Below are 26,376 nucleotides of genomic sequence, written 5' to 3' on the forward strand. Positions count from 1 at the left end.
GAGCCACAACTTCCAGCTAGATAGTATTCAATGCAACACAAATAAATCAATTTAAATGCTGTATTATTTGAAAAAAGTGCAGATAAATATTTACTTAAATTCACTTATGCGTCCAGTTGATTTCATGTAGGTCTTAGCGGGCCAAAGCTCAGAGTTTATTCATAATCTCAGTCTGTGCCCCACAACATGGTTGCAAGTCTTCAAATATTGAACCTTATGAATAGAGATTGCCAGATAGTGTGGAACAGGAAATTTACTGTTCTCTTCACTGTAGTGTGATCTCAGAGTTGGTATATTTAAGTAGCAGGATTGTGGGGGTGCAGGAGGGCTTGCCCCCCTACAAAAATGTGAAATAAGAAGTTTTCATGTTTTAGATTTATTTTTTCTATACGTTCGAAATTTCAAAACATTGAACCTCTGATTTGTATTTTATATATATATATATATATATATATATATATATATATATATATATATATATATATATATAGATACATATGTGTGGGTGTGTGTGGGTGTGTTTGTATATATGTGTGTGTGTGTGTGTGTGTGTGTGTGTGTATGTGTGTGTGTGTATGTGTGTATGTGTGTGTGTGTGTGTGTGTGTGTGTGTGTGTGTGTGTGTGTCTATTTATTAAAGATACTTCCTATTCTTTATAAGTCAATATATATTATATAACATTTTCAGCCTTTCAGTAAATATTCTCCCATTTATAAGATGAGGATCCAGAGCTCCCCAGCTGAGCAGCATTCCTGAAAGTGGAGCTGCTTACTTTCTATTTTTCTCTGCAAAAGAAATGTCACATTTCTATTTGCTGCATAAGTACGCCAACATCCTAATGAGATTTCTTTGGTTGAATAGCATTACTGGGAGTGGCAGTATTTATTTCCTGTAGCACTCCAACTTTATTTCAGTTCCAGACACTTGTTTTTCTTTCCTTGTGTTGTAAGTCAGGTTATTAATAATGTGATTCCAAGTTAATAATTTGTAATGATATGATTATTCATGCTTGCTGTTTTTCTGTACTTTTGAGTCATGGCTGAAAAAGGTCTTTGGACCTGTCATCCTACCTCGTTAGTTACCAAATAGTAAATAAATAACAAACACCAGTTCTTGTATACTGCATCTCTTCAGAAGGACTGTGTTTCCTTTTCAGTTCTAATTTCTGTTCCAAACTAAGAACCTTTGATACTACAATGCATAAATGTGAATTGATGTACCTATATACTGCATCCCATCAGAAGTACGGAGTTTCCTTTTCTGTTCTAATTTCTGCACTGAACTAAGAACCTTAAAAGTTACAGTACATAAATATCTCTCCCAAATGCTGTAGCCACTGTTATTGGGTTCTATTCCATATACTTTGAGCATTTGCAAAGTAAGAACCACAAACTACTGAAAATGATGCTTTAAGTTGAGCCTGTTATTGGAACTGTCACAGTTTGTATTTTTGCATTTCATTTTTTTGCTTAACAGCTAGCAGTCACAATTATGTCAGAAAAAAGAATTGTTACCATAAATAGAAATATTTTTCTTGTGCGTTTCTTTCGTTCTTTAGCTGCATTTCAGTGAGAACAAGTACTTTGAGAATACCTTAGAGAACTTGAGAGCCGGGGCACAGAAAAGCCTAAAAAAGCTGAGAGAAAGAGTGGATCAAGACACGTAAGTGCTTTGTTTAGCTGTCTTGTGGTTATTGCAACTAAAAATCTGCACTTAACGAATATCGGTAAAGGGTCTAGTTGTTTCCTAGGTTCATGGATTCATACGTGTATATCATAACTGTATATTATGCTACTGAAAACAAGGACCTTAAGTCCAGCTATCCATCCCAAATTTATCGAATAAGATATAGAGCCCTAGAGGTTATTTTAAGGGGTATGTGTAAACTAGGGCATGGATGGTCAAGAATTTGCAGGCTGTCTCTATCCATTAGAGACAAAGTTGACAGAGCAGAGGTGAATTTTCAATTTCCCATCCACTGATCAAGGTTAAGCTTGAAAAGCTTGAAAAGGGGGCAGGGAAGTACATGACTGGGAAAGCCTCTTCCAGAGAAGGGGTATTTTCTGAGACACATACCTGTCCTACCAGCATGTCCTATTTATGTTGCAAGTATGGTTTAAGTCCCTGAATCCATTGCTGTATAGATATGAATTCTGAATAGTTCTGAAGCCATTTGTTTTGCAGATATTCAAAAGGGCCATCAGAATGGGATTGGATCCAGGGATGCATTTTATACCAGACATAGATCGTCCTTCAACAGTCTGCAGGAGAGAGTGTATAGAAATAAAACTTTGAGAAGGTCCACGTAAAATATGTTGCTAATGCTCTGTATTCCTTCTTGTGAGGAACCTCTGTGGATGTTCCCGTTGTTGCATGTGCCTGTAAGGTACATACCAAAGGGGCATTTTATTCAATGATGGACATGATAACAGCTGAATACAGTGTAATGATGTCTTCCTTTGGCCTACATTCCATACCTTTGCTTATAAATTGAGCAAAACTGAATAATTTCCTTACTACTTCAAACACATGTTGGACAAAAGCTAAGATACTGTCTACATACATCCCAAAATACCCGACTACTGGGTCTACTCTTAGGGGTGGTGATGAGTCTCTTGGAGGATAGTGTGCTTTTTACTGTAAAAAATTGTTGTCTGATAGTCAGTTGTCAATCCTATGGATTATGGAAGGATTAACACTGAGCTTGACCACTTTGTCAATGATGTCATGGTGGAATATAGTGTCAAAAGTATTAGCTAAATCAAGGTAAACGTTTAACTTGATCTAGTGTTCAGTGACGCAAAGAAAACAAGTAAGTTTAAAGACCATGATGAATCTTATACAAATTTAAATTGATTTGGGTCTCGGGATTGGAGGTCCCCTATGTCCTTGTTTGTGAAGTCCATGGTGATGTGCACCATCTTCTTGAAAATAATGCTGGTGAAGCTGATAGGTCTATAGTTGCCATGGTCCACGATGGGGCATCCCTCATGTAGAACAACTAGAGCTGTTCTCAAGTGCTTGTACATATTCAACTGAGATGCTGTGAGGGTTGAATAGTTTAATGATTTAACGAGGAGGTCTGTTAGCTGGTATATCACACTTACTAGGAAACAGCATGGTGTGCTATTTGTCATACCTCTCAACTGCTATGATGTATGCATAGCATTATGATTTTGGACTTGGCCTTGGTCCTCTGAGATTTATGATATGCCCCAGAAAATAAAATCCTGTTTATGAGCACATAACTTTAGTAAATACATAATCTAAACCTATACGAAGACTCACTACCACTAACCATATAGCATCTAGTATATAAAGACCTTCTGTGTGAAAGATAAGAAAGTGCTCTTCTTTCTGACCCTTTGCTATTATTTTTAAGGCTCAGAAGTTGAAGGTTATGTTATCTGTTGAGAGGTAATTAGTATTAGAATCTTCTGAGAGTTATTTATATACTGACATTTCTTTACCAGGAAATAATTCTGACTCGGCACAGGAACACTTTTTCAGTACAGGCCATTGGCGAAAAGCTCCAAGGTATCATATTCAATGCAACTAATGTTTACAGTAATAAATTGTATAATGCAGTTTCAGTGAAAGTGAGATTTCTGAACTCATTTCATTAGACCTACTGGTTTGATTTCTTTAACTTTGCTGTGAATATGTAAGCATGCTACCGTATTTTTTTTATTTTTATTTTTTTGTTATATACATTCCCTTCTCACAAGTGCGAAGGTATACGAAACAAGACCTGAAAATTTTCAAGTATTACTTTAGAGCATACACATAAAAAACAACATGGATAACTAAAACATGTTTAATTTTATTTATTTATTGATTAATTGATTGAGTGATTGATTTGAAACATGGTGGGCTTGTCAAAGGATCCTTTTCAGTCATGACCCCAGACAGATTCAAAGAAAAAAAATAACCAAACCTTAGGTTACATATTAGCCTGTACAGCAAATACATACATACACCTTAGCATAATAATTCATCCCATTTTCCCCATTTCTACATAAGGTTGGAGTGTCATGTCAACAATCACTACATCTTTCAATAAATAGCCACCCTCCTACATTCTTCAACATCATGCATTTCTCGCTTGCATTCCTTCCATCTCTTGGCTGAATGTTATTGTCTCCTATTGCCTTCTTCCTGCTTGTCTCAGATCTTCTTTACCAAATTTCCTTCTACTGTTTTTGCACATGACTGAACCACCATAATCTGTTCTCCTTGACTTTATGTAAAAATGGAGCTACTTTGGCTTCTGTTCTGATGTCCTTCTTTCTTCATCTTTCCCACAGTATGCAAACTGCTGCCCATCTCAGGAACTTCATCTCCATCTCCTCAAGCATTGTCAGATGTTCTACCTTCATTGCTCAGGTTCCTGTGCCATTGACACATCCTTGTAAAAACATTGTTTTGGACACCTTACTTTTCAGCTTCTTTGGCATTCTTTTGTTACTCAGTGCCCCCTGACACTTTTTGCTAGTTGGTTGTAGCAACTCTGATTCTAGCTGAGATATCCTCCCTCAGATTATCCTTCTCCTTTGTCAAGTGGCAGATTAAATGTACCTTGGGCCCTTAGCAGTTTGCAACACCCCCCCACCTCACCCTCCCCCACACAATTTTTGGACAACACATTAATGCACATGTTCTTTTGGATTTATCTTCACTGATTGTGTTAAACCAAAAAAGACCATTCAGTATGCTGTCATTATATTCTAACAGTATTTGTACCATTAGTTATAGCGTTTTGACAGTGACTAGCTCAAAAGTGTAATTGCAATGCCTAATCACCATAGTAAAGTACTTAACTAATTATAGTCATGTTAGTTACACCTTAGTCATCTTATTATGGTAGAAATACATAAATAATTATGGATACAATAATGTATTTCAAGTTTGTTACACACAAGTGCACAATAACCCAAGTATTCTAATTTATGACACAAAAGGAACACTAGTCCTGCAAACCCAGTCTGTTTAAACTGAGCAAACACCAAGAGGGTAAGTTAAATTTCATCCACAGACATCCAAACCACCATCCCCACCCAACAGTTATAGCCACTTTACCTGTGTATTTCTCATTTAATCATGGTAAAAAATACCTCTCCACCTATTGCTCTTATATACTCGGAAAGTTGATAAAATAACAGTATTGGTATAATGATCCATTTTCTGAAAGCTATGAAATCTGAAACACAGATGTCTGTTATGTAGTGAGTGTAATCCTCAGTGCTTTGCCAGCAAACCAACAATTACTGAGATAGTGATCCTTGAAAGTAGTCAGAATTGAACATTTTTTCTAACTTTTGAAGTTATGTTTTATGACCAACCAATAAAAATATGAGCCAAAAATCAGGACTATTCTGCAAAATCAGGAACACTTGAGAGCTATTTGTCAGTTCTCATTAGACACAAGCAATAATCATAAGCATTCCAATTTACTTCACACAAACATACACTATCCCTACAAATCCAGAGCAAACACAGAGTTACTTTAATCCATAGACAGCTTCCACCCCCTCACCCCACCTTTCAAACTCTTAGAGCATAACCTAGGGACAAAGCTAGTTGCTATAATAACAGGTCATGCATGCATGCATTTGCATATATTTACTGAAGGTTATGAAGTCTGAAACTCTTAACATATGTCATTATTTAGTGACGGCAATTCACAAATGTTATAAGGAACAAACCAGAAATAAGGCAAAAAAAAGCAGAGATACTCTGTAAAATCAGAGATGGTTTTCAGAACAAAAATAACAGGTAAAAGTGGCCAAAGATCAAAAGAAAACAAAATGGACTCTGTTCATTTGAAATGGAGAACAAATATTATGAAGTACTTCTGGACACTTTACATTCTAAAATAATAAAAAAAAAATGTTAGTCAAGAAGAAAAGTACTCTTTTATCTCGTATACATTCACAGAGACTGCCAAATGTATACCAGACAAAATAATTCCCTCTTTCTTAAGTAAAGACATTTTTCATTTTTACAACAGAAGGGGCTGAGTAGTATTAAATTATTCCTAGTCTTTATCTCCCTATCTCCATGAACATTCTGTTGCTCATTTTACAACTAAGAAATACTTACAGTCAGCATGCTGCAGTCCAACCACTATCTACTAATTCTAATGTACCCAGTTTTCCACCTTCACCATTCAAACCTTCCACCATTCGCTGCTATTCTATCTCTTCCCAGCATCTAATTATCATAGGAAAGCACTCAGAGGCACATAATATGCATGCACAAACAGATTCAGCCACCCAAGTATAAATAAATAAATAGTTATGGTGGCTTTTGAAAACATTATTTAAAAAATGTATAAAGATCAGAACTGTTAAATTCAGCATCCAAGCTAATTAAACAAGTTAGCTTGCATACTGAATGAAACAAAATTATTTTAAGCAACCATGTGTTTTACTGATGTAGTGGGCCCCCTGAAATCATGGGCCCTGAGTGGCTGCCCAAATCATCCCTATTATAATCCACAATTAACTTAACCACATCTCTTACATACTTGAAGCTGTTAGCCTGTTCCACTATTTTCTATTCTGTCTCAGTTTTCAGCTTCTTTAGATGTCTCCCATTTGCTGCCATAACCACTGTCTTCTATGCAAGTAGGTTCATTCCAGATAGCTTCAGTTTTGCATTCTAGTACCCTAACAGTTCCTGTTCATAGTCTACTTGTAGTGCCACATGGTCTAAATACAGAAAATTTGTTGATCTTTCCCTCTAACCTGTTTGCTAACATAGTTCATCAGTTCAGAGCTGAATGATTATAGACACCAATTCTCACTGGGAACCCCTTTGTTAGTCCAGATACAGTTGGCACTTGTCTTACTGACTCCTTGTACATAGCCTGCACTAATTCTGCTAGTATTCCATGACTTTAAATGATCTCAGGACTGCCTAAATCAGTTTTCTTGGGACTTTGCCTAATACTTTCTCCATATATAGGAATGATGATTTGGACACTTTCCCTATCTCCAAATCCTTCTCCACTATCTGTCTAACTTAAAAGATTGGGTAGGTTGTACTGGATCCTAATCTGAATCCAAACTGCTCATTTCTCATCATATAATAATCTGCTTATTCATTTATCAGTCATCCTCTTTAACACTTTAATGCAGTGTGACAGGAGTCTTCCTCTATATTGCACACAGTTCTAAATGTCTGTTTTGTTCTTGCACACCTGCAGTAAAATGCTTATTCTCCAGTCATATGAGATATGCCTTTCTCTCCATGCTGTGAGGCATACCCTCAGGAGCCATTTCTCCCCTACTGTACCCAACATCTTTATCATATCTGACTGCCCCTCATCTTAGCCTGCCACTGTTCCTGGACTTCATTTTCCTTAGCACATCATACTTCTTCTAGGGTTTCATCTTCTTCCTCTTTCATCATAGGCTGTGCCTCGGGCATTACAGGTTTTGTGGTGTTTTCTTCATTCAGAACATCTCAAAGTACACATTCCATTCTGCATTTGATGTCTTCTAGAATGGTGAGTAGATCATTGCTGGAATACCTTATGGATGGTGTGTGACAACCATCTTCTTTATCTTTCCGTGATTGCTTTGCAACCTGATAAAGGCTCTCTGTGCCTTCTGCTGAGGCACTTTCCAATATCTGGTAGAGTTTCTCAACCAACGTGTTCTTTACTATTGTGACTACTCACTTAGCTGTCAGTATTCCTTTTTAGCTTGGTCTGCCTTTTCTATATCACTCTTCTTTCTGCACTCCTTACTTTAATGATTTCTTAGACTTCTGCATTACAACACCAGCTGTGTCACTGTTGACCTTAGATCCTCCTCTCACCACTGCTTGCAGTTAATTGTGGCCACCAATGGTTTGTTTGGGGGACTGGTTGTTTCAATGGGGGTGACTTTACAATCTCTTATTTTACTCCTGTGCCCCTTCCTTAGTAGATGCAAGCATGCTGACCACTCGATGTATTATGTCTCAGCTACTATTAAGCTATTTGCCAAAATGAAGTCTAAAATAGCCTAACCTTCTTTATTTCTGTTTCCCCACCTATGTGGACCCAGGCAGTCCATGTATCCTATTCTGTCAGTTCCAATATGAGCCTTCAGGTACCCCATTATCAACACCAACTCATTCTTTTGCACTTTATCTAAGACATCTTGAAACTTCTGTCTGAATATCCTCTTTTCCTCACCTCATCATCACAGCACTGATGTGTGAAAAGGCTGCAGTTATGAATACTACCTTATGTTTACACAAAAGTCAAACTGGCATGTGCCTGTCACTGACTCTGATGACATCCATTACTGTATTGAGGAGACTTTCATCAGACTGGGATTATAATGAACAGGAATACCTATGTTAATATCAAGACAATACTATCAGTAACTGTTATACTAATAACTCAAAAAAGAACTAACTTTGGTTAGTCTTGATATTAATAGTGCATTTGATTCAGTTAATTGGAAGTACTTACTATTAGTACTGGAGGACTGTAATTGTTCAAACAATTTCTTACAATTAATCAAAGTTCTCTATGAAAACTCCTTTGCATATATTAAGATAAGATCATATACTTCCCAATCAATCATGATTACTAAAGGTACTAAACAGAGTAGTCATTTGTCCTCATTGCTTTTTGCTCTAGTTATGTAGCCTTTTGCAAACTATATAATAATCAAACCTAGTCTGATCATTGTTTATCTACATTGGAAGAAATTGTTTTATTCTAGAGGCATAGATTGCATGAATATTTTATGATCTACATTTAATAATGAAATTGGTCTATAAGAAGAATATTGCATTGAGTCCTTGTCAGGCTTAAAAATTTGCGATATTAGGGTGTATTTCCAGGATGTTAGTACCTTCTTAAGTCATTTAACTATTGAAAGTACCTCTAGTAGAATACTCAAAGCATCCTTAGTTATAATTTTGTATAGTTCAGGTATTATACCAGCATTTCCAAGCACCTTATTTGGTTATAATTTATTAATTTGAATTTTGAGTTCAGACATTGATATAGGCTAGTTATTTTATTTGATCTTCTGGCATTCTATTGTCAGTATATTTTTATAAATGTTTTAATTAGATCTTGTGTAGCCATTGTTAGTTTGTGTTGATTAAGCTTATTAAAATGAGACCTGAAAACATCCAGAATATCTTCTATTTCAGTAACCTTTTTATTACTAGAGGAGTATAATTATTTGATGTGGTTAGATTTAACAATCATTTTTGTTCTAGTACCCAATTTATGCATGGATTTAGGATTTAAGGAATAATTAATTATTTTAATCTTTTCTAAATTTATCATAGTTTTATGTTGTAAAATTTCTAAATATTTACTGTTCAGGCTATTTATCTCTTCTGTTAAGTTATCGTTTCCTTTTTGCTTATCTAATTTTAACTTATTAATTTTCTCCTGTAATTCTATCACTTTTTTGCCCTATTGTTTCCTTTTCTGTACATACCAACTTGTAATTTTGCCAGAAAGGAATGGTTTTAAAGGGTCCCATGCAAAAATCTCTGAGGTGTTACCTATCTGATTAATTTCAATAAAAGTTTGAATTTCTTTGTTAAAAAACTCCTTAAAGTCTTTCATACTGGTTATATATGCAGGAATCCTTTTAATTGGGATGTTATTACTAGAATTCAATATAACTTCAAATGTTATTATGTTATGATCTGACAGTGGACAAGAGACTACTTTAATGTTATCTATTCCACTAGTGATCTCATTTGAAACATATAATCTATCTGTTTATGATTGTGTCCCATGCCTGTGTGAGAAATGTGTAAGGGAGAGTGATTCTGATACTAAAAACTCATTTATATCTCTCATATTATATAGGTCAGTGAACTCCATCAAAGCCTTGACTGAGGAAACTTTCTTCCTTTTACCGCTAGGGTTGGTATCATTGTCAGATAAAATACAATTAAAATCACCTGCAAAAATAATGTTTCCCTTTGATATTTGTATTATTTCCCCTAGCTGTTATTTAACTGTTTCTATTCCCAATCCAGGTATCCAATAGACATTAGTAAAAGTGTATAGTTTTGTTTGACTCTCTAAAGTCGCTAACAAAACATGCATTTTTCATCACTAAAATATTCAGTATTTTAGGTGGAGGCAAAGAAGTTTTCCATAAAATAGCCACCCTCTTCTCTTTTGTTTATATTGAGAGCTAGTCAGTGCAGAACAGTGTTTAGTATTAATCTGCTCAAATATTCTTTATTAAATGTGTTTCCTGTAAAAAGATAACTTGGGAATGAAATATTTTTATAGAAATTTGTATAAACTACCCCTTTCATGACCATTATTTAATCCATTGATATTAATTGATATGCATTTCAAGTTGGCCATACTACCAAAATTGGAAAAAATATGTAAGTATTACATATAATACCATCATACGTTTGTAAATAATATGGTACTGAAAAACTCTTATTATATCTAGTGAACTGCTTACTCATAAATATAAGATAACTGAGATTGTTAACTGTAAACTTTCTATCAAAAATAGTAGACACCAAAAAAATAATTAATTTGTAAACTACTATACATTTACTGTCCCCCCATGCAGTTTAAAACTCCTGGGTTGAATAGCAATCCTTTTGAAACACTTCTACCTACCCACAAATAAGTATCTAACATCACTCTACTTCTAAAGTTATGATATATGAAAGGTCTAACTTATTTAACAAAATTAAAAGGAGCTAGTATATACATAATATTCACATTATAAACACTCATTTCCTTGCTATAAAACTTGTAAAATGTAAAATATAGAAGAACTTGTAGTCATTTGGTTCTATTCTATTTATAAGAGCCTATATAGTATTAGGTACTTTTCTGTTATCAGGGCAACACTTAGAAATTAGATAGAATAACAGGTTTTGCATTGTCGTTAATTTTCTGAATGGTATGAAGTCTGAAACTCAAATGTTTGTTATTATTTTCTGACTTCAATCTTAAATGATTTACTAATGATTTTCAAGAAAACCACGATTTTATGAAAAACCAAAAATATAAGGCAAAAAATCTAGACATTCTGCAAAAATCGGTACAGTTGAACAGTGTGATCTCTTTATTTTTACCTACTAATTTACAACGGGATGTCTGTGCAAATATTGTATATAGTCATGTGTTTTTTCTTCCTTTTTCATTCTGTAAGTTTTAATCCATTTTTTTGTATTAAAAACTACAAAAGTATTTTAATAATAACAATCTTTGGGAAACAAATGCACGCGTGCCCTACTTTCATTAAGCGAACGTCAAAATTAGAAACGCAGACTATATTGAGGTTGATGGGGAACCACTGGCACTCATTTTTGTTGCGTACCAACCACTGCAGAAGTTAGGTAAGGAAATAACATTGTAAAATACCGCCATCTCTGTTTCTTTTTGTTTTAAACCAGGCAGTGAAACTGAATTGTTTGTGCAACAGCAGTGCTACCCCATAAGTAAACTCAGTATGGCTGATATTGCTAGCACTCTGCTGTTTACATTTCCGAATAATCTTACTTTCGTATCCTTCATTTTAGAAGTAAATTACAGTTCTCAGAAGCCGATTATAATCAACCGATTGGCAAGTCGAACCTACACTTTCCTTTGAAATAATAGGCAGTGGGTGGTGAAAAGGATGATGGTGTCAGCTTGGTGGGAGGTACTTTCTCGAGTAAAATGAGGGTAGAGTGGCCTGTAAAACTAAAGAATAGAAATGAACAAATTTAGTAAAAAAGCAGATAAGTAAAAAGCATACCTTATTTTTAGGAGATAAAAATGGCCTGAGCTGTATTTTATACTTTCCATCTTTCTAACTTATTGGGTCAACACTGTAATGCAATCATTCAGCTGTAATGTAGTACCTTAACACCTCTGTCAAGCAGACGGGTGTGAAAGTCCGAATTAAAAGTTATTTTCTACAAATTCATTAATTATTCAAAGTAATACTTTTTACTTTGACGTGAGATTACCAGACATGTTAGGGGACTGGATTACAGCTGAAAGATTGCATTAACAGTGTTGCATGATAATGGAAAAGTGCCTAGTATTATAATAAATCCAATCATTTCTTTAATTTCTGAGAAAAAAGAGATTAACACAGATAAAAGATATTACATATAACATTGTTTATAACAATCATGCTATATTACTGACATGCTATTATATATTATTGATAATGTGTCTAACTAGTTAGCCATTTAAACTCAATTCTGACTACAAGACTGCACATGCTTGGATATCATGGCAGACATGATATTTCAAAGAACAAATAAACTTCTCTAAAAAATCTTTGTCTATTTGTGAGGACTTGCATATACAACTATCTTTTAAAACGTGTCTCGTCTATAAATAGGTTATCATAATCACTAGAACATACTATGAGCTATAAAATAGTAAAAGAGTAAATGTGATGTCTAAAATAACTAATAATATGTTCCCAAAGTTATATTTGTACTGAGGGATAACATGGTTGGCAACATACCCACTACAGTCTTTTTAAGAGACATATGATTTCCCAGCTTATCAAAATGACTGTCTAATTTTGTCAAATTTTGTGGAAAACCTGCTATTATATTTATTTTAGTCCCTCCTTTATTATGTGTCAGACTTTCAATTAACTTTCAGATCATGAGCTTGTAATATTGCCATGTATTTGAGCTCTTCACTTCCTGTTCAAAAAGCACATATGTACAGAAGCCAACACAGATCATCACCACAGCAATTATCATAGACATATGCATATCTATTGCCCACATATGAAGAACAAGTAACAAGCAAGGGGCTGACAACAACAGACATAAATAGATCACCCTCCCTTCTTTAAATTAATAGAACAGAATAGAATGCAATCTGAATAATATAATATCTTAGGATAAAAAGTGAACTGAAGAAATTAATTCTATATTGTGTATGGTGCCACAGTACTATAAAAGGTATCATACAACTTAAAAAGAGAAATACAGGTTTTACAAGTGTTAAAATAGTATTTTTTTCAGGTAAATGTAACACAGAATGCAAGTTAATTAACACCTTTTACTGTTTTTCATATAATTTGTTTGTTAAAATCAAGCATAAAACAACATTTTCTCCAGTATTTCTCACACACACACACACACACACACACACACACACACGCACGCACACGCACGCACACGCACGCACACACACACACACACACACACACACACACACACACACACACACACACACACACACACACACACACAGAACTCTGTATATGCAAAGTGTCTCCTGAGAGAAAAGGGTGGGAAAGAAACATTCTATTAGAACCTGCTCTGTGAGAGGAAAATACCACTGTCAGTAAACAAGTTTCATTTATGTTACACTGAGAAAGAAGGCTGTATAAGTGGTTAAAACCAACCTGCTCCCTGCTGTTTAAGAACCTATATTGTAACACTTCTTGTTATCATTTTATTTTTTGTTGTAGCTGTTTAGTATACTCTGTCTTATTTTTTGGATATCTATCCTAGCAGGGGAGGGGAAAACAAAATAATAACTGACGGGTTTCAAAGTGAAACCCCAGTGTTATAACACAAAAATTGTCCTCACTATTGTATTTCTCCTCTCATAACCCCTTTCCAATGAATAAACTGGCACCAAACATCACAGATAAGAACACATAGGAAAAAGAAAGAAAACAGCTTCATACACAGTACATACATCCACCATTTTATCACTATATTTGTAAAGATATGCTCATAAACAGTATAAATGTCTGATATCTCTTAGAGAAAGCATATCCAAATCTCATACCTACAGCACCTCACATATTCCATCAACCAGGACATGTGAATTAAGAGTTAAAAGTTATAAACACCATAAACATTCAGCCCATTCACAACACACTTATTTTAATGTACTACGAGCAACTTGCTATTATGTTATGTTATCATGAGCTATCCCTTTAGGATTCATGTAGCACATATATGGATGGCGCAGTGGTGCAGCAGTAGCATTCTGACCTCACAGCAGTATTTTTGCTGTCAATGTTTAGGTCATTCAGGCAATGATACACCTCATACCAGGCAATGATACACCCCATACCAGTCAGTGTTGAGGTCCCCCATAAGCCATCATAATGAGGGGCCTCAACACCAACTGGTCCACCTATGACTCCAACAATCCCTCCATCTTTATAAACCTACATGGCTTCTCCCAACTTATACAAGAACCAACCAGAATAGACAAAACTTCTAATCAACACTCAATCTTAGACTGGACCCTCACTAACAAATCCCCTACATCCATCCAAATAGGATCTCTTCCCAACAGCATCAGTGACCACCTGCCCACCTATTTACTTAGACATAACCTCAGTCCACACAAACAATCAGTTTGCTGGCTAATCTGTAACAAAAATAAATTTAACAACCAAACATTTCATTCCATGCTCCAACAAATAAAGTGGTCTCCCCTCAAAACCCTACCACTAGATGCTGCTGTACAATAATTTAATACTACCTTCCTTAATATCCTAATAGCCTGTCCCCCTGTAGATCTACTAGAATAAAAAAACACCATTCACCATGGCTAACAAACACCACCAAAGATCTATTAAGACAAAGGAATAGGGCATAGGTACACTGGTTAACTAACAAAACTGAAGACAACCTACTGCTCTACAAACAACTTAGAAATGAAGCTAAATCCCAAATAAAAGCAGACAAAAAAATTACTACACCACTGCACAATGAAAACACTGAAACAACCATAAAAAATTCTGCTGAGCGTTTTTGTGTACTTCATCTAGGAGGCCTTTGGAGTTTAGGAAGGTTACATTTAATTGTTTTAGTATATGTGGGTCTATGTGTCTACTCTGAATTGTGTGTGATGGGTGCAGCATGTATACTACTGACAAATGTATTGACATTAGGAGTGCTTTTATGTGAGAGCTTTGTCTCCAGTGATATTGTGTAACTACATCTCTCACATACCATATTAATTTGATTGAGAATTAACTGGTTGTCAGTAAACATGAGGCAATTTCTGCATTGCCTACGGATGCCCATATTCATAAAGCTGGTAATAGAAATACTGTAAAAGTTCATATCCATGGCAACAGATCCTGTTTTACTGATTAGACAGTTGGAGTGAGAATATAAAGTAACGTTAGGAGTATCCAGTTTGCAACTCTGGGAGCAGTGCTTTTCATTGCAACCTAGCTGTGCTGTGTGCAACTAGGTATTGGTGAAATTTCAATGGTGCTTTTACAGGAATAATGTCATTCAAGGTGTTTGTGTCTATACAGGGCACTGCCAAATACTTGAGGGGAAACTAATAAGTAGACCTTAATGATTTATGGATTCATAGGTTTATAGGTGTGTACTAGGCTAATGGCCCTGGAGCCTTTACAAGCCTAGCCCATAGGATTACCCTGACATTGTGCCACCCGACCTTAGTTCCCAGTGCCTCTGTTGAGTAGCGCCACTGGAGTAATCCCTGGGGTGAATTTTCTATTTCTCATCCACTCATCAAGATTTCTCTAGAAGAGGGCCAGTGAGGTGCTCTGTTTGACATGTATGGGAAATCTATTTCATAGCATGGGCAGTCTCTGGGTTATGAACTTGTCCCTCCAGCATGTTCTGTTGATTGTAGTAATGAGGTAGAGGTCTCTAGAGTGTGTGCTGCGGAGAGATTGGGATTTCTTTATATGTATCATTTCTAACAGAGCTGGGTCAGACATGACTTTCTAAGTCAAGCAGAGATCGCCTCTAAGTAGGTGATATGAGACAGAGAATAGTTGGAGTTTTTTGAGTCTGTCCATATAGGACAAGTGTTTAAGGCCCAGGATCCTCTTTGTAAAGTATTTTTGCGGCATCTCCAGTTGTTGCAGGTGTCTAGTGAAGTACATGCCAAATGGGGCATTGTACTCAATGACTGGCCTAATGAGGGAAGAGTAGAGGGAGACAATGACCTCTTTCTTCCTGGATGCAAAACCCTTAGTAATGAGATGTGCCACATAGAAGGACTTTCAGACCACAGTGGCAATGTGGTGGTCAAAAGAGAGGTTGCTGTCAACCTGTGTTCCCAGATCTCTCATAATGCCGTCTGTGATCAGTGGACTACCATCAATGTGGTAATTCATGGGAACCGTTTTTTTTTCCCAAAGGGGATGACGACACATTTTTGGCATTGAGCTTAAGGCCATGGTTCTGACACCAGTCACTGGTCTTAGTGAGGCCTTTCTGTAGGATGTCAACATCACCTGGGGAGTTAGTAATAGCTCCTAACTTGCAATTATCTGCCTACTTTGTCAGCCAGAGTCCCTTCGTGTTGGCCAAGCAGGAGAGGACCCAGGACTGAACCCTGTGGGACTCCACTCGTGACTGGTCGGCAGTCTGACTTGGAGTCATCTACTTTCACACTGTGGGTTCTATCTGTGAGCCAGTTTGCAACCCACCTAGTGATATATGGGTTGATGCCCAGCTTAGTTAGTTTTTCTATGATTCCTGAGTGGGGAATGGTATCAAAGGCCTTGGCCAGATCAAGGTAGGCTGCATGAACCACCTTGCCTTCCTTCATCCACAGCTCTGGTGACTGACTCAAAGAAGTTGACTAGGTTGAGCAGGCATGATCTGCCCTTCACAAAACCAAACTGTGTGGGATCCAGAGTTTGGAAATTCCCTGTATCCTTGTTTATTAGATCCATGATGATGCATTCCATAGCTTTGCATATCAGACTTGTCAGGCTAATGGGGCAATAGTTCCCAGGGTCTGTAGTCATTCCTCCTTTGTGGAGAGGGATGACTGTAGCAGGCGCCATTCAATAGGGACAAAACCTGAGGTGAGGCCGTGATTGAACAGGGCATACAGGTGAGGTGCCAGTTCACACTGTAGTTCATATAGAACACAGCCAGGGATATTGTCAGGTCCCATAGAAGCTGTATTCTTGGCCTTGGACAGTGCTGTTTTAACTTGTGCAGCAGTAATACTGGGTGCCTGGCAATCTACTGGTATTGTGATTGCTCCTTTGGGGGGGGTAAAGTTGGCACTGAATCTGTCGGCCAGTATATTGGCAATATCTGTTGGCTCAGTATAGAAGGTACCATTGTGCAATACCTCAGAGCAAATCTGGGTATTGCCATGAAGATTCTTTACATAATTACAGAAGGCCTTGTGGCTGTCTTTACTATCTGATGCAATTCTGTTTTCATAGCTAGCTTTAGAGGATTTGATGAGGGATCTCAAATGTTTGTTGAGGCTGATAAGGGAGTTTTTCAGTCTTGGGACTTCACCTTATTCTGCATCAGTTTTTTCCTTCTGCTGTAGAGTTTGTTTATGGCAGGGGATCCTCAGATTGGCTTCCTTTTTTTGGAGGAGAGCATCTTGGTGCTATTGGGTATGGCAAGATCCATGCATTTGTGTACGTGTTCGTATAGTGCATTGGTGTATGATTTGGCGGTCTTGCAACTATTCTCCATTTGCATGGGTGCCGTGAAGTTAGCTACCTCTGTTTTTAGAAGCTCAAGGTTAGCTTTGGAGAAGTTTTTCATGGTGGTTACCTTTGCGGGGGTGGGGAGGGGGTGGATTTCCAAGGTGATTAGTATATAGTCAGATCTAACCAGGGAGAAGTTGACTATTGGTGCAGAGCAATGGTCACCCTTGTTAGTAATGACCAGGTCAAGGATGTTGCTACCTCTAGTTGGCATAAGAATGAGCTGGTCCAGGGCACTGGAATTAATGAATTCCAGGAAATGCTGGGCAAGTGTATTGGTACATGAGTAGTTTTCCAAGTTAATGGAGGGGTAGTTGAAGTCGCCCAGTATGAGAGTGGTAGGTTGGACCCTAATATTCTCCAGGGTGCTTAGGAATGTGGAGTGTGAGTCTTGGGACATGGTTGGGGACCTATAGCAGGCTACAACCTGAATCAATGTCTTACCCAATGTTAGCTGCACCTGAAGTAGCTCTGATGCGTTATATTGGGCTACCAGTCTGGAGGTGCCCGTATCCTTTATGAATATGGAAACACCTCCACCTTTGGAGCTTCGGTCCAAGTTCTGGGGCCGAAAGGTGTGGAATGAGGTATAGCCTGGTAGTACAGGGGTGCTTTCTGCTGCTTTAAATCAGGTGTCTGTTACAGCACAAATGTCGATGTTCTCCATTTTAAGGAGTGCTTCAAGCGAGTGCATTTTGAGATTTAGACTTCTAGCGTTGAGCAGCATGGTCCTCAGTTTGCATTTGTTTATAGCTGTTACAGTGGTAATTTGGTCTTTGGAACACCATCTAAAAAAGGCACTATAGGGGTGGCAAGAGCCTTGGCCAGTACACAGAAGCCCAGGAGTGACAGATGCAGGCCATCTCTGGCAAAGCATGAAGTATTTAGGCAGATATTCTTAAGTTAGGTTAGAAACCAGGAAATCCAGCAATATTTACTGAAAAGAAAGAATTAGCTTGTCAAGAATGATGAAAAGAGGTGAGTCACCTGAATGGCTACTGCCTGACTACTACTAATGTTTGTCTCACCACAGCTTTATACTGCTGGGATACAATGCCCCTTTGCTTCTTCTCTCACCAGAAACAAACAACACAGTATCACCAATGATGAGACATGCCACAGGCTCTTTAGTGATCCACACTCTTGTCCCAAATGATCCAAGGGTCTGAAGGCTTTATGTAGCCTTTTCCTAGTAGATGCCTTAAATAGAAACCAGCCCAATCAGGAATGTCAAATACAGACACTCACTGCCCAATCAGAAACAGTCAAAAGGTAATGCACTCTAGTTCTTCTCTCACCAGGAGCAAAATATAAGCACAAATTCCAAGCTGGCACATATGAAGCAGTTATTGGGCTTTCTGGTGATCAGCAATCTCCAGGAAATAATGTCCCTATGCTCCTTTTCTCACCAGGAGCAAAACAGAAACACTAATCCCAAGATGACTACTGAGCGACAAAATGTAGGCTCTCCAGTGATTGGTGGCCTTGGAGTAGATGTTTCAGATTTTAAAAGTAAGGTGAGAAAATGGTTTGATATCCTAAGAGCTGAGGTGTGCACTAAGCAGTTAGATATGAAAGAGGGGGTAACTTAAGCTTTAGCTGTCTAAGTGGAGAGACACTCATTTTAAAAGAGCAATATAGATTGGAAGAGGGCCGGCACTTTGTATTCTGGCTCTATGGAATATAGTGGGATGGCCAGTAAATTTAAATAGCTGATGGGGAGTGATTTCACAAAATGATAATTTTGTGGTTACTCACAATAGCTAATGAAAGAGAAGAGGGAAGGAGATGTGTGGTCAAATTAAAATAAGGGGAGGCAACTAGAAAAACAGTTGAGTTTAAAAACATGACACTATCAAGGTGTCAGGGTGGGCAAAAGCTTGATTCTGTGTGGCTCACAAGAGACAGAGCTGTGATCTCTTTCCTAGTTTAAATGTGCAATTAAAAGCAGAATACAAGTAAAACACAGTGTAAAGAAAATAAATCACAATATACAAAACAGAAGAAGGCAATGAAGCAATACAAAATACAAGAAAGCATAACCTTTCTCTCACAGCAAGTTGTGCCAGAGTGAGGTTTTGCAATAAAGTAATGAATTTGGTTTACATTAATGGATGTGTGGCTGAATTCCATAGTAATCTAAACAAGGTGAATAAAGACTTCCTGCAAATACACACTGTCTCAATTTACTCAGACAAGGTCCTTTAGTATTGCTGTTAACAAACTAACCATACTGTAAGTAATTATGGATAGGGACAGGATGTCGTTGGAGAAAGAATATAACTACAGGTGTATTCTTGAAAAACTCCTTAATTTACCTATATTGTTAATTATTATCTATGCCATCACGTCTTGTTATTGTGCTTGTTAGGAGCATAAGTTTGAATCCTATTCCTGGACTGCCATAAAATGTTTAACCATATTAGCCCTCTGCATGAAGATATGACTTCTCCCTGGAGAGAAGATCATTTCCATTAACACCAGACATGAATTTGTAGTTACTCATCCAAATGTCAGAGCTGGCAATGAAGATAGTTGGGGGGGTTACAAAGGTGGGGAAGGTATTGGGTAAGAAACTTACCATGACATTATTTAAGGGGAAAAAAATGCTTACTTTTCTTAAATAATGGCATTGTATAATGCCTCCTTGCTGTCCTTCCGCAGCTGTCCAGTATTCTGTGGCAGTTCTGATGTACTGCACATGCATATGGTTACGCAGTACATCAGAACTGTGTGTGTGGAAGCAATGGAGAAAGGAAGATCTCCGTTGCTTTTAAAAACTTGTCTCGCTATGTTAAAAGAGTTTAACATAGCGAGATAGGTTTAAAAAAAAGCAACGAAGATTTTCCTTTCTCCGTTGCTTTTTTTAAAGCTGTTTCGCTATGTTAAACGAGTTTAACATAGTGAGACAGCTTTAAAAAAAGATCTCTGTTGCTTTTTTTTAAGATATCTCACTATGTTAAACTCATTTAACATAGCGAGATAACAGCAATGGAGCTCTTCCTTTCTCCATTGCTGCCCAAAAAAAAAAAGACTTATACTAATGGAAAAAGTCTGGGCGACCGGACCTTTTTCCATTAGTATAAGTCTTTGATTTACAACGTGCAAGCTGACCAATCAGCGTGCATGTTTTGGAATATTAATGGGGGGGGGGGGTTGTTGTATAATTACAACTAAATACATCTCTGTATATATCTCGCAACATCAGGCCACAGATGAGAATAATAACCTTTCTATATGAAAACCCATCTTTACATTATTTAGTACATTTGCAGTTTCTGAGAAACAATGATTGCTTCCTGAAAATGTACTTGACAGTTTGGAATTATTTCTGTAAAGCATTTGCTCAGTATCTCAATATACTTCATATTAGTGCAAAATCTGTAATTCTGCCATTCCATTTGTGCCAGTGTATAAGTAATAGATATGACTTGTGTAGTTTAGGTGATAAATATCCATTTCTTGTTACAATAACTATTCTGAAACAACAGTTATACAGCCTTCTGTGCTATGCTTGTTTATTGCCTCTTCCCAAAAAATCCATTACCACATATTTGCCTTGATTCTGGCCTGTCATTTGATAATATAGGTAAACATTATTTTGCCAGATAAATCCATCTGAAATGAGATGCAACATTTTCTCTGAGAGTTCAGTAGAAATACTGGTAAATATTTTATTTTATTTAAATCTGAGCTTTAAGTATGTTTTCCATAGACATTATTCACTGGCTTAATTTCCATTTTAGAAGCACACATCCTCAAATGCGCAACTTAAATACCATGCCATACCAGTCAGCACTTCATTAGATAAACGACCCACCAGTCAACGCTTCATTAGATACACGACTCACCAGTCAGCACTTCATTAGATACACAACCCACCAGTCAGCACTTCATTAGATACACGACCCACCAGTCAGCACTTCATTAGATAGACGACCCATGGACCTGACAAAGTCCCAGTATTCTGCTCCTACTGAAGTCTGTGCTGTTTGTAGTATAATGCATTCATAGGAATTATAAGGCAACTAAGCCGGACGACATTTACACCTTACCATTACCCACCTTCAGGCTGCATCCCCTTGTCATGAAGGAGGAAGCAAGGCAGTCCCAGGGTAAATTTTATTGGTACTCACATAAGAATTCAAGCTCTTCCCTAATGTAGTTAACACACTTTTGAAATACCTACTACCTTCCTTGTCCTTACACTACTAGCTACTACCTTGCGGACTACTGCTGTACTTCACTCTGCGGTATCACCAGTACTGCTGTTATTGTATTCTGTTTGTTAACTCAGTTATATGAAATAAAATTAGTTCAGCCCTGCCCACCAGGCATTTTTTTTCCTACCAAATATTAGCTCTATTCACATCAGGAGTTTAGGGTCTCCCTTAACTTCTTCATTTTGTGGCATAAAATAACCTCACGACCCTTGCATTGTTTAATCCATTAAATAGATTTAAGTGGCTACTAAGACAACTATCTCTTTGCATTCCTTGGGATAAAGCATAAAAATGTACAATTCTGCTTAGAAGAATTCCTAAGCAAAATGAAAGGCTGATATCAGCATAAAGCAAATAACGTAAGTATTATCATTATGTACTAGGCAGCATGGTGGTGCAAAGGATAGTGTTCCTGCCTCACAGCAAGAAGTTGTCCCATTTGGTTCTCGATGTGGATTATTTTTGTGAGGAGTCTACATGTTCTTTCTGTCTTTGCATGGGTTTTCTCTGGGTCATCCAGATTCATCTCATGCTCTAAAAACATGCAGTGGGGGGGATCTGGAACTCAAGATTATCCACAGGGCTCAGTGTCATGCATGCATGTGTAATACAGAAGAAAAACTTACAACTTATTTCCATTTCCTCCTTTGCTTTATAAACTCTGCAGGTAGCTGTAGCTGTCTGCAGAGTCACTCTAGGAGTCAGCTGCAATTCATAAGAAAGAAAGAAACAAAAATTACAGTTGTGTACACTTACCATAAATGTAGATGTTTGAGTGTATTCACTGTTGCAGTCATCACATTTGGGTTATCTGCTTGCAGTAGCCGTCAGTCAGCCTGATTATCAAAGTCTTGGGTCCTGCATTGGTTGCTGTCTCATCTTCCATGACGTCAGATAGTCAGGGGTATAAAGCATGCAGCCGATGCCATTACATCAGTTTTTCTTGCCCCAGATGTCAGGTGCCTCCCTAATGGGAAGCAATTATATATATATATATATATATATATATATATATATATATATATATATATATATATATATATATACAAGGTTATACCTCCAACAAAAAAACAAATACACCAAAAAGCTTTTAAGCATAGTACAGGAGAGTACAGGTATAGCCAAAAGAAGTCAGGGGGCTGGAGGGAGGGTAACCAGGACTGTAACAGTGAATACACTTGAACATCTACATTTATGGTAAGTGTACACAACTGTATTATGTTCTTCGTGTTTCACTGTTGCAGTCATCACATTTGGGTAGATTCCCAAAGCTAAGGATGGGAGGAGGAATTTAGATAACATTAGGACCAGCTATAAGGCCCTGCAAGACTGCAGTGGCAAAGCCAGCTCTGGATTTAGAGAAAATTGGCAAATGGTAATGCTTGGTGAAAGTATGTACAGAACTCCAAGTAGCAACTTCTAAGATGTCTCTGGTAGGGATACCTCTGAGAAAGGCTGTAGAGGTAGATGCAGCCCTGGTTAAATGGGGTCTAATCCCCTGTGGGATAGGTTTTCCATGGTGCCTATAGCAGAAATGAATGGAATGGCCTATCCATTTAGAAATGGTTTGCTTTGAAATAGCCTTCCCCTCTGCCCCTGCAACAAATGCCACCAGCAGTTGTTCAGATTTCCTTTGAGGTATAGTCCTGTCCAAGTAAAACCTAAGTTGTCTGTGCACATCTAAGGAGTGCAGCATCTGTTCTCCTTTGTTCTGTGGATTAGAAAAGAAGGTTGGCAAATGAATGGATTGATTAAGAGCCACACTGGATACCACCTTGGGCATGAATGAGGGATTGGTCCTGATAGGCACCCTATCTGCATGAAAGATAATGAAAGGCTCCACTGCCATAAGGGCCTGTAATTAAGATAACCTTCTTGCTGAAGTGATTGCTAAAAGGAAAGCTGTTTTCCAAGAAAGGAATTTTAACTCTGCACTTGCAGCTGGCTCAAAAGGAGGAAGAGTGAGTTTTTCCAATACAAAATTAAGGTCCCAGGCTGGAGTTGGGGCTCTCCTGGGTGGTCTTAAGTGTTTGGCCCCTCTGAGGAACTGCTTGAGCAGTGGGTGAGAAAAGAGGGGTGGTTCTGTGTTGTAATGAGCTGAAATGGTTGAGGTGTGAATTTTGATGGAGGAAAAGGAAAGGCCCTTGTGAAGCATCTCAGTTAAGTATTGAAGAATCTGAGGTAAATTAGGTGCTGTTGTGGCCATCCCTTGAGTTTGGTTCCAGGCACAGAATCTTTCCAATTTTTCAGCATAAAAGATTTTCTAGTACTAGGCCTCCTTGCCTCCACAATGACATCCAACACTTGTTTACTGAGGGATGGTAATGGAGAGATTAGGTAATTAGCCAGGCTGCCAGGTTCAGGGTTTGAAGCTGGGGGTGCAGAATCTGACTCTCCTGCTGTGACAGCAGGGTAGGGGTCTGAGGCAGGTGCCATGGGGCTAGCAGTGACACACTGCACAAGAGGGGGTACCAGTGTTGGCATGGCCAATCTGGTGCAATCAGTATCATCCTTGGTTTGTCCTGTTTGAACTTTAGTAGTACTTTGGAGAGGAGAGGCAGAGGAGGAAAGGCATAATCTGATTTTTCCAGCTGAAGGACAGAGTATCTACTTTCCAAGCTTGTTTGTGGGGAGTCCTTGTGCAGAACTTTTACAATTGGTAGTTCTGGGGGGAGGCAAACAGGTCTATATCTGGGCTCCCCCATTTGTTTATCAACATGTTGAAAGTCTTTGGTTCCAGTTTCCATTCGTGTGGGTCCCTGAGATTTCTGCTTAGTTCGTCTGCCAGTGTATTCAGTTTTCCTGGCAGGAATTGAGCCTGTAGATGCACTTGGTAGCTCAAGGCTGTGTTCCACAGAGCCATGGCTAGTCAGCAGAGGGAGTAAGAATGGGTACCCCCCTGCTTGTTTATGTACCACATAACAGTGGTGTTGTCCATCTTTATCATTAATTGTCCTGGAAGAATGTGGTCCTTGAAGGCTGTCAGAGCATTCTGTACAGCTAACATTTCTTTTTGATTGATATGCAGGTGCATTTGACTTGGGTTCCATTTACCCTGAATGCACCTCCCTGCCAGGTGAGCCCCCCCATGCATAGTCTGATGCATCTGTTGTTAGGGTTTGGGCGGCAGGGGTAGAGTGAATGGTAGTCCCTTGTTTTGGTAGCAGGCCTCTGCCCACCAAAGGAATTCTAACCGTAGACAAGGTATGATATAAATCATTGCTTCTAGATCCTGAGAATGTTGACACCATAGGCTTTTTAGATACCATTGTAGTTTCCTCATATTCAGTCTTGCATATGGAATTAGTAGAATGCAGGAGGCCATGAACCCCAAGACTTGCAGTATTTGCCTTACAGATAGCAGGTTTTTTGTGGCCACTAGTTTGAAGTTAGTTGTCAAATGAATTTGTTTCTCTGGCGTGAGGAAAGCCATCTGGGAAGTTGTGTTCAAGCTTGCTCCCAGGAATATAATTTGTTGACAGGGTACCAGATATGATTTTGTTTTGTTTATGGTGTACCCCAGACAAGTTGTCACCTTTTGTACAAATGCCAGATGATTCAAGAGTATGTCCTGGCTTTCTGCCTGAATTAGACAATCGTCCAGGTATGGGTATATTTGAATATTTCTTTGCCTGCAAAAATCAATGACTGGAGCTTGGCACTTTGTGAATATCCTGGGCGCAGTAGATAAGCCAAAGGGCAGTGCAGAAAACTGATAGCGCCTGTAGCCTGCTTTGAAGTGTAGGTATCTTCTGCAAGATTCCCTGATTGGGATGTGCAGGTAGGCTTCCTTTAAATCCAGTGTTGCCAACCAGGCATCTTTGCCTAGCATAGGAAGTAACTGGTGAAGAGTTAGCATCTTGAATTTTGGAATCACCAAAAAGGTGTTTAAGATAGAAAGGTCCAGGATAGGATGCCATGAGTTGTCTTTTCTGGTTACCAGGAAAAGTCTTGAGTAGGAACCTTGTCCCTTTTCCTCTTCTGGTACAGCTTGAATAGTCTTTATGCTTAAGAGAGAGAGTACTTGCTTTTGAGCCTCTGCCCACTGATTTGGGGGTAGATCCGGCCAACTGTTTGGGGTTGGTAACATGTGGAAGTGAAATCTGTATCCTTGGGAAACTATATTTAAAACCCATTTGTCCTGGGTAATGAGTTCCCAGTTTTTTTCCTGCAGAGCAACCTTTCCCCCTAAAGGAGCAGTCAGTTGAGAAGTGCTCGGAAGTTTTAAAGTTAAGTCATTGAGATAATTTACCATAGGGGGGGAGTCTTACTACTCCCTGATTTGGAAGTGGGAGCCCCCCACTGCTTAGTCCTGTGCGTACCCTGGGACTGAAGCCTGGGTGTTCTGCTGGTTCTGGGTTTGGACTGAGAAGGCCTGGAAGAGGGAGGAAAGGACCAATTCTTAGAGGGCCAATGCCTACTAAATCTTGGAGGCTGTACTTGTAGGAAATCCTTAACAGTTTGCATAGATTTAGCTTTTTCCTCCATCTTTTTAAGAACTTTCTCTGCTTTGTTTCCAAACAGGCGGTCCTGATTTAAGGGAGCATCCAGCAATTTAGCTTTAACATGATCTGGCAAGGATTGCTCCTTAAGCCAAGCATGCCTTCTAAGTGCAGACCCAGTGACAGCAGCCCTGCAAGATGCCTCTAGTGAATCAAAACCACATTGCAAAGTATGTTTTCCATCCTGTTCAGCAGAA

The 26,376-nt window shown here is 38.2% G+C and overlaps 1 protein-coding gene across 3 annotated transcripts in view; it reads left to right on the plus strand.

Annotated features, from left to right (window-relative positions):
- The window catches only part of MMEL1 (membrane metalloendopeptidase like 1), a 1,737,390-nt gene that overhangs the window by 1,412,211 nt on the left and 298,803 nt on the right, over nucleotides 1-26,376 (plus strand). For all 3 annotated transcript variants that reach the window (XM_044062979.1, XM_044062980.1, XM_044062978.1), the window contains exon 16: nucleotides 1,560-1,663. In XM_044062979.1, the coding sequence (XP_043918914.1) occupies nucleotides 1,560-1,663 (104 nt within the window). The remainder of the gene's footprint in view (nucleotides 1-1,559; nucleotides 1,664-26,376) is intronic.

This window comes from Protopterus annectens, chromosome 2.part1 (assembly GCF_019279795.1).
Source record: "Protopterus annectens isolate FY-2018-M chromosome 2.part1, PAN1.0, whole genome shotgun sequence".
NCBI lineage: Eukaryota > Metazoa > Chordata > Ceratodontiformes > Protopteridae > Protopterus > Protopterus annectens.